Source organism: Galdieria sulphuraria (genome assembly GCF_000341285.1).
Source record: "Galdieria sulphuraria unplaced genomic scaffold scaf_13, whole genome shotgun sequence".
In the NCBI taxonomy this organism is placed as follows: Eukaryota; Rhodophyta; class Bangiophyceae; order Galdieriales; family Galdieriaceae; genus Galdieria; species Galdieria sulphuraria.
In genome coordinates, this window is record NW_005178462.1 from 1 (window position 1) to 7,590 (window position 7,590).

The 7,590-nt window shown below is 36.1% G+C and overlaps 3 protein-coding genes and 1 non-coding gene across 4 annotated transcripts in view; 2 read left to right on the top strand and 2 right to left on the bottom strand.

Annotated features, from left to right (window-relative positions):
* Positions 1 to 33: 33 nt before the first annotated feature.
* Positions 34 to 148, bottom strand: Gasu_nc0020. Its single transcript, XR_009833486.1, has one exon. It is a non-coding gene; the product is annotated as a 5S ribosomal RNA (ribosomal RNA).
* Positions 149 to 810: 662 nt separating this feature from the next.
* Positions 811 to 2,476, top strand: Gasu_19190 (uncharacterized protein). The gene has a single exon (XM_005707135.1). It carries the CDS (start codon positions 844 to 846, stop codon positions 2,032 to 2,034), a length of 1,191 nt encoding a protein of 396 aa, XP_005707192.1. The 5' UTR covers positions 811 to 843; the 3' UTR covers positions 2,035 to 2,476.
* A 2,870-nt stretch (positions 2,477 to 5,346) lies between these two features.
* On the bottom strand, positions 5,347 to 6,130 carry Gasu_19200 (arsenical resistance protein ArsH). The gene has a single exon (XM_005707136.1). It carries the CDS (start codon positions 6,099 to 6,101, stop codon positions 5,409 to 5,411), a length of 693 nt encoding a protein of 230 aa, XP_005707193.1. The 5' UTR covers positions 6,102 to 6,130; the 3' UTR covers positions 5,347 to 5,408.
* Positions 6,131 to 6,200: 70 nt separating this feature from the next.
* The window catches only part of Gasu_19210 (aldehyde dehydrogenase (NAD(P)+)), a 2,361-nt gene continuing 971 nt past the window's right edge, over positions 6,201 to 7,590 (top strand). Inside the window, exons 1-3 of the mRNA XM_005707137.1 lie at positions 6,201 to 6,702; positions 6,763 to 7,080; positions 7,142 to 7,590. The exon at positions 7,142 to 7,590 is cut by the window's right edge and continues 971 nt beyond it. Coding sequence (XP_005707194.1) covers positions 6,319 to 6,702; positions 6,763 to 7,080; positions 7,142 to 7,590 — 1,151 coding nt within the window. The 5' untranslated portion in view covers positions 6,201 to 6,318. The remainder of the gene's footprint in view (positions 6,703 to 6,762; positions 7,081 to 7,141) is intronic.

Genomic DNA, 7,590 nt, shown 5'->3' on the forward strand with positions numbered 1-7,590 from the left:
CTTTTCATAGAACCCTAAAAAGCAGTATAAAAAAACGTACGGCACTTAATTCCCGTGTGATCCCTCACCTCAGTACTAACCAAGCCTGAGGGCGCTTAGCTTCTGAATTCGAAATGGGTTCAGGCGCATGTGCCACTAGTATGGCCGTTCGTATGTGGAAGAGTTGTTAAATACTATTTATACAAATGGACATTATTTCATACAAGTAATTGCAAAGAAAAGAATCCAGTGTGAGAAACAGTAAATATTGTAATGTGAATAGTTTTTTATACAAACACAAGTTGCAATTTTGTTATATAACCAAAGCGTTTCTCATTATATCATTTGAGAAAAAAGTTCTGTACAACGTCCATTCAAAAGTAACTTGAATCTTACTAAAAGCCATTCCAAAGTTTATAACATGGATAAACTACTTTTTTTTGAATAGAAATTTCGTCATGATATACTAGAAACGTTTCTATAATATATAAGAAGTATGAATTTTTTCTTGCTAAATAGCCATCTTTCATTATTGATACTATAAAAGGTATATTTCGAGTATCAACTGATCGCAATAAATTTTGCAAATAATAGGAGAATATGGTGACCTCGGCATTTCCTCCTTTTAGCTGTGACTGCATTTAGAAACATGTAATTGTCATGGGACCCATCGCCTACTTGTCTGCCAAGTGGATGCAATCGGCATTGAATTTCCAAAATTAGTAACAATTCTGTGATTATCCAGATTACGTCTAACCAAATGAAACGTCAGCATCGATGCTTTAAATAGCTTTATGAAATAGAAACTTTAAGCGTATATTGCTATTCTTCTTTTTTGTGTCTCCAATATTTTTTTTGACAAACATGAAGAGATACCTTTGTTTATATTTATCTGTTATACTTGTAATAGCATTAGCAGTTAGTTTTGCAATGGCAGATACAAATACATTTTCTTCTTCCTTTTCCTCTGGAAATGGAGAAGCTTCAGGATTCTCCTCTTCAACGGATGGAAAGCAATCCTCCGTATCCAACTCCCAAGTCGATTCTACTGGAAATGGATCTGCTGCTTCTGAAGATTCCAGCTCTACTACTTCTCAAGGCACCTCTAGTTCATCCATATCTTCTTCTGTAGGCTCTGCCAACGCCAAAGGTATTACAGCAGGTAACAATGGTAAGAGTTCAACAGCAGCTGGTTCTAGTGCGTCTTCCAGTCAAGATGGTGTTGCAATAAGTTCAAGTGGTTCAACCAGTTTTGATAAGAATATTAGTGGAGTGAACTTTCAAGGTTCACAAACCACTACTTCATCTTCCTCTTTTGGAAGTGGACAAGGGGTTTCTGCTTCTGATAGTGATACTCCTAATACAAGTTCAGAAAGCACTACAGGAACAAGTGGCAACGCTGCAGCAAAAGACTCCTCAAGTAGCACTTCTGGACCTAGCGGAGTGACAAGTAGTACAAATGCCAGTGCTAAAAGTGGCTCTAGTGGTTCAGCAGCAGCACAAGGAACTGCCAAAGCTTCTACAAACTTGAGCTGTGTTTGGCAGTACAAAGAAAAGTGTTTACCTTGTGCTCACATTGAGAACGATGTTTGTAAATGTTACTGGAATGTATCGGATCAATGTATATGTACGAATTTAACTTGTGCAAAGCCTTTGTTTCAAGCAAGTGTGGAATCCAGTGCCACCGCATCTTCAAGTGATGGTGGTTCTTCTAGTGCAGGAGCCAATGCTGCTTCCAGTCAGTTGGGTGGCGGTGCCAAGTCTCAAGCACTAGGTTCAAGTACAGGGTCAGGCTCCGTCAGTGCTTTGAGCCAAGCACAAAGTATTTTGGATCAGGCAGAAGGCAGTGTTCAAAGTCAAGGTTCTAGTTCCAATGGAGGAGACTTTGGTTCACTTTCTGGTAGTTTCTTTCGCCAAGGTATCCAAGTGACAGCTACTTCCAATAGCTCTGAGTCTTGTTCTACTGTTGGTCCTTTTCAACTTGACTCTGTACGCTTTTCTTTTCTAAACACTGCTGATGGAATGGTTTTTCTGCAAATTTGTAGCACGGCATAAGTTACCTTTTGTTTATACTAAGTTTTTTCTTATAAAATTGGAGCGACTTTGAAAAAGTTGACTTGGAATAAATATTGGTTTCACTTTTTTTGAGTATGGTTTCGAGTGTTTGTCAAAGGTAGCAACTGCAATCACTACAAAATTGCAGTTAGTCGCTGACAGGAGTAAGGTTAAGCAGAGCAGGTCAATGAATTCAATCCACTTGAACAACTTTGATAAAAATGTCGTCAATCATACTTGGGAGACATCAATAACATAAAAAAAAGAATTCTCAAGAAATATTTCCAACGTAATATCTTCTCAACCTCTTCCAAGACAGTAAGGAACGACTCATGAATCAAAAGAAATTCAACCAACTTTGATAGCTATTGACTTTACAACCAAAGAACTGCTCTTCAAAATCAAAACTACTTCAACTTTTAATAAAAGAACTTCTTATCTCAAATGGCTTCTCGTGTTTAAGATTTTCTCAAGTAACTCGAGGCTAATGATTGGACAGTGAGACATACACAGTCCAAGATTCCAAAGTACTACAACTGAGGCGACACAAAATCAATTAAACTATTTCAATGGAACATATGTGGAAAATTTTCATGAAAAAGCATCAGCCAAGCCACACTTGCAATAGAGAAGAACCTCGATCACGCAAGCTTGTTTGGCAATTGTAGAACTTTTCTTCAGATTCAAATGATTCTTAACAATCAAACGTTCACAAGGGAAATACATTATAGCCATTGATAGGCAAATTTTCAAGATGAATACCTTGCTCTTTCAGGTGCTTTAAATAATACTATTTTTGCGATTGCCATCCTTGTATAAAGTTTTAATGTCTTTCATTGAAACGAATTGGATAAATTGAAGAAAACTTGCTGATAAACTTACAAGATTGAACTAACTTGGACTTTTGATTCATCTTCATTGACCTGATAACTAAAAAAAATGTGGCACTTGAAAAGGCAATTTGAATTCAGAGTCTTTTGAGTATTTGGGTAATTTGTATAAAGCACACAGTGCACACTTCAAAAATTTCGTGACCTTCTCTTTCAACGCTGTTCATTCTGTGACAACTTAAAAATAGAATGTCAATTAAAGTTTTTCTAGTAACGTTGGTTGCAACTAGAACACAAATTTTAACAGAATGGAAAGCATTTGTCCAATTTGCACTAGAGTTATGAAATCAAACCTTTGCCTCGGTTATTGGTAATACAGAGTAAAATGAAGAAGAAGACAATTTTTCAACTTTTGAAAGATTTGCACAGATAGTTTTCACTCTTACCAAGTTTCTCAAAGTGCTTCCAGTTGATAAAATATTGAGCATTTCTAGTTGTTGAGAAGATAATATTTTGTCAATGAGTGCAATTCTTCCTATGAGAAAAGTCTCGATAAAGATATGCTGTCAACCCTCAATCTCATGAGATTCTTCTTTAAAGATCCAATAGCTTAAAAGAAATCTTTGTATATTTCCAAGATACTGTAAAATCTTTCAAGGTCCATGAGAAACAGAAAAAGAGGATGGAGAATGTCAAGTGATCAAAAGATTTTTGTTTTTGATGAATATAGATATGTAATATGGTTAGGTTGTTTCATTTCAATACAACGGATCATGATTGCATGAAGAATGCTTCTCTTCAACATGTCTCATATATTTCATTGGATGATTGTGAGGTTTTTCAAGGACAGGCTTAACGCATCATGAATGAGAGGATCCATTCACTCATAAGTACAAAAAGGAAGCCTTTAAGTGCAACCAACTATTCCCATCTATCCTTAAGAAACATGTGCATATATTAAATGATCCAACTTTAAGGATTGAGTCCAAAATAAAGTTCAAGTGTCGAGGTAATAAAAGATATCGTCGAGTAGCGATGAAAAGAAACCACCATAATAACTATCTCAAAACTGCTACAAAAGTAGGGGAAGCTTTACAGAATGTTGATTTGTGGATTTTTTAAATCATAAAACTCCTCAGTTACCTATTTGCCAATAGTGCTTATAGAAAGATATCATGATAAAGATTGACATTTCAAAGCAACAACATCGTATATTATATTGTTTTAGATCAATTTCTATATTCAATAGGAAGATAAAAACGATTCACCATTCGAAAGGTTGAATCCTTGTATTGAGTATGATTTCTTTTTACATGTGTCTCATTTGGGCTTGAATGACATTTTGAATACTCACAGACCACCATCTTTAGGAACAACAAAAGTCAATAAGATGAAATGGAAAGCCATTCAGTCTATTTGTTTTGAAGGAATGCCAACTAGCTCATTTCTAGTATAGACTGATCTTTGTGTGCTTAGAATGGCTTATTGAGTTGTGAATGAAATAAAGATTGTGAAGATATCTGTTTTACATATATCGGAACATAAAAGGAAGTTTATTCAATGCCCATTAAAGATTTACAGATGACTTCTTGAGTTTATTCCAGTTTTAAGTATTTCTTTCAGATGAATTGGATAAAATCCTGGAAATCAATTGATAGCAATGACTATTCTTATCGAGAGCGAATATGTAGTTTATATAGAGAATTTGTTGGCGACTGAGAATATCCAATGATTCAATCATTTGTGTGGATTGTATGACATGAAAATAATTTGAAGATTCTAACTCGTCTTTAATACCACATCAGGAAAAGGAAATAGCCAAAATGAGGTGTTCGTCAATTGTATCGACAAATAGCTCATTGGGAAGAATTGTTTAGCAATTCTGTTTTCGATTCTGTTCGTTGGAAACAGTCTGATAAGAGATTTGCATAATATTTCTTGTCAATAGGTTTGGAAAAGATACTTGCAAATGTTTCCATATCCGTCATTAAAGTAATCAGATCTAGAGCAACATTGGACAGCAAAGAAAAGGTTTTGGAGATATAATCATATATACCTGTATATGTTACTGTTTAGGGAGATGGAAAGTAGAATTTTTATGCTTACTTCTGTAACTATCGATCGCATAGCTTGACAATGCATATACATAATGTCATTATCATTATTACATTCATCTCAATCATTGGAAGAAAGTTGTGTTTATGAAATCTGCAAGATTACAAGCCTCTAAAATTTATCAACAAGTATTGAGAGTTCTTGAAAGCATCAAGCCACATTTGTCGCAAGGAAATTTTTTTATTAGAGTCAAAATAAGTATCATCATGTTGGTCCTATCATATTCTGGATGATGGAACTTGGAGAATAAGAATGAAGAACAACTCTAGAGTATTTGAGATAAGAGAATGACAAATGCATGCTTCCAAAGCCTTTTAAAATGAATCGCCAAAACAATGAAACGAGCAACTGAAAAGAGCCATCACAAATATCCGCATTCAAATTTATTTCTGTTACAACAACTCTTTCATTGAGTGTTTATCAAATTTATTATAACTTCTGACAAACGCAATGAAAAGAAGAATGATCTCTCAACATCAACGAAAAATTGACCAACTCTTCAACTACATCGACCAATCGATCTCTCAAAGGACTAGGTTTCATTCTGTTATATTCATCAAACTCTTGCCAAGCTTTGGGAATAGAAGACTGATTTGGAATAGTAAACATACGCATCCACCTTCCCAATACTCGCAATGTATTTACTGCGTTAAAGGATTGTGAACCTCCATTCACTTGACATATAGCCAAAGTACGACCTTGTGTAGGACGCACGGAACCTAAACTAAGTGGTATCCAGTCAATCTGATTTTTAAAACAACCCGTTACGTTCCCGTGCATTTCAGGTGAACACCAAAACTGTGCTTCTGACCAAAGAGCTAATTCTCTCAATTCTTGGACCTTGTGATGGGTTTCCTCCACTTGACCTTTTACAGGTAACTCTGTAGGATCAAAAACTCGTACGTCTGCACCCAAATGATCCAACAATCTGGCTGCTTCATAAGCACAACAACGAGAGAAAGACCGTTGTCTTAAGGAACCATACAATACTAGTACTCTTAGTGGTTTGTCTTGAGCTTCCTTTTCATACAAAGACTTGGCACCAGAAATATCTACTTGCTCAATCCAGTCATTCTTGTCAGAGTCGATACGAAACTTTTTCCATTCACTCAGTTTCTCCATCAAGTCTTTTTCAGCAGTCAACTGACAGTCAAGTGAGAAAATCCACTTTCAACTATGACAAGAGTAACACCTCCATATACACTCGACGATATCTGAAGCCAACTTCTTCTTTCAAGGGTATTCACTGGTTTTGAACACATAAACAATGCTCACATCATTATGATGATTTGTGGATCTTTTCATCATCAGGCCTACCATATACGTTTCTCAATTATTCATGGCTGGTTCAGTCTACGTCGACTTGCACAAACAACTCAAAACCGCTATTCCCAAAGCTAGAAATATGGCGTTTCGTGAAAGGCAACTCCAACAATTGGCTTTATTGTTAAAAGAACAAGAAGAGGCTCTTTGTGCAGCAGTTTACAAGGACTTGAAGAGACCCTCTAGTCAGACAGCCTTGGAAGTCACCACAGCCATTAACGATTTAAAAGATATCAAGAAAAACTTGAGAAAATATCTAAAAACAGAGAAAAAAGGAACTGGATGGCTGCTAGACTATGTGAGAGACCCTGCTTTCGCTTTTGACTCGCAGGAAGTGCGACTGGAGCCATTAGGTACTGTATTGATATTTGGAGCGTGGAACTTTCCCATAGTTCTAACTGTAAGTAAATATGTAGATAGAATGGGGTAAATTACTATTGGATTGACCAAGTTTAAATAGTTGCAGCCTCTTTTTGGTGCCATAGCTGCAGGAAACACTGTGCTGTTGAAACCCTCTGAACAAGCTCCCAACACTGCACACTTATTGGAAGCCCTTATTTCACAATATTTGGATGTTGACTGTTACAAAGCTATTGTTGGTGGTCCTGAAGTGGGTGCCGCTTTGTTAGAGTTGGAGTGGAATCATATTTTTTATACAGGAGGAGCTTCTATAGCACATAAAGTAATGGAAGCAGCTGCCAGACATCTCACTCCTGTTACCTTGGAATTGGGTGGAAAGTCACCCGCAGTTATTGATAAGAGTTGTGATTTGCAAAAGGTAAGAGGAAGTAGGCACCTGATTATATATCATGAATGTTATTTTATATGATGATGACTAGACTGCTAGAATGATTGCCTGGGCAAAGACTTTGAACTGTGGTCAAATATGTGTTTCTGTAGACTATGCCTTATGCCCTCAGTCGATGTTGATGGAGCTCATTGAATATATAAAATCTGCTTGGAACGAATTTTATGGAGAAGATATTCAATATTCCAGCGATTATTCTCGTATAGTGAATACAACTCATTTTGATCGTCTAGTTGATTTATTGAACAATACTCGGGGTCAAATTGTGTATGGTGGGAAACAACAAAATAGAGATGAACTTTTTATAGAGCCTAGTATTGTACTTGTATCTTCTTTAGATGATTGTCTAATGAAGGAAGAAATATTCGGTCCTATATTACCTATTATGCCTTACGAATCATTGGAACAAGCGTGTCATTGGATAGTGAATGCTCCTGTGCTAGAGCAACCTTTGGTATTGTATATCTTTCCAATGACAAC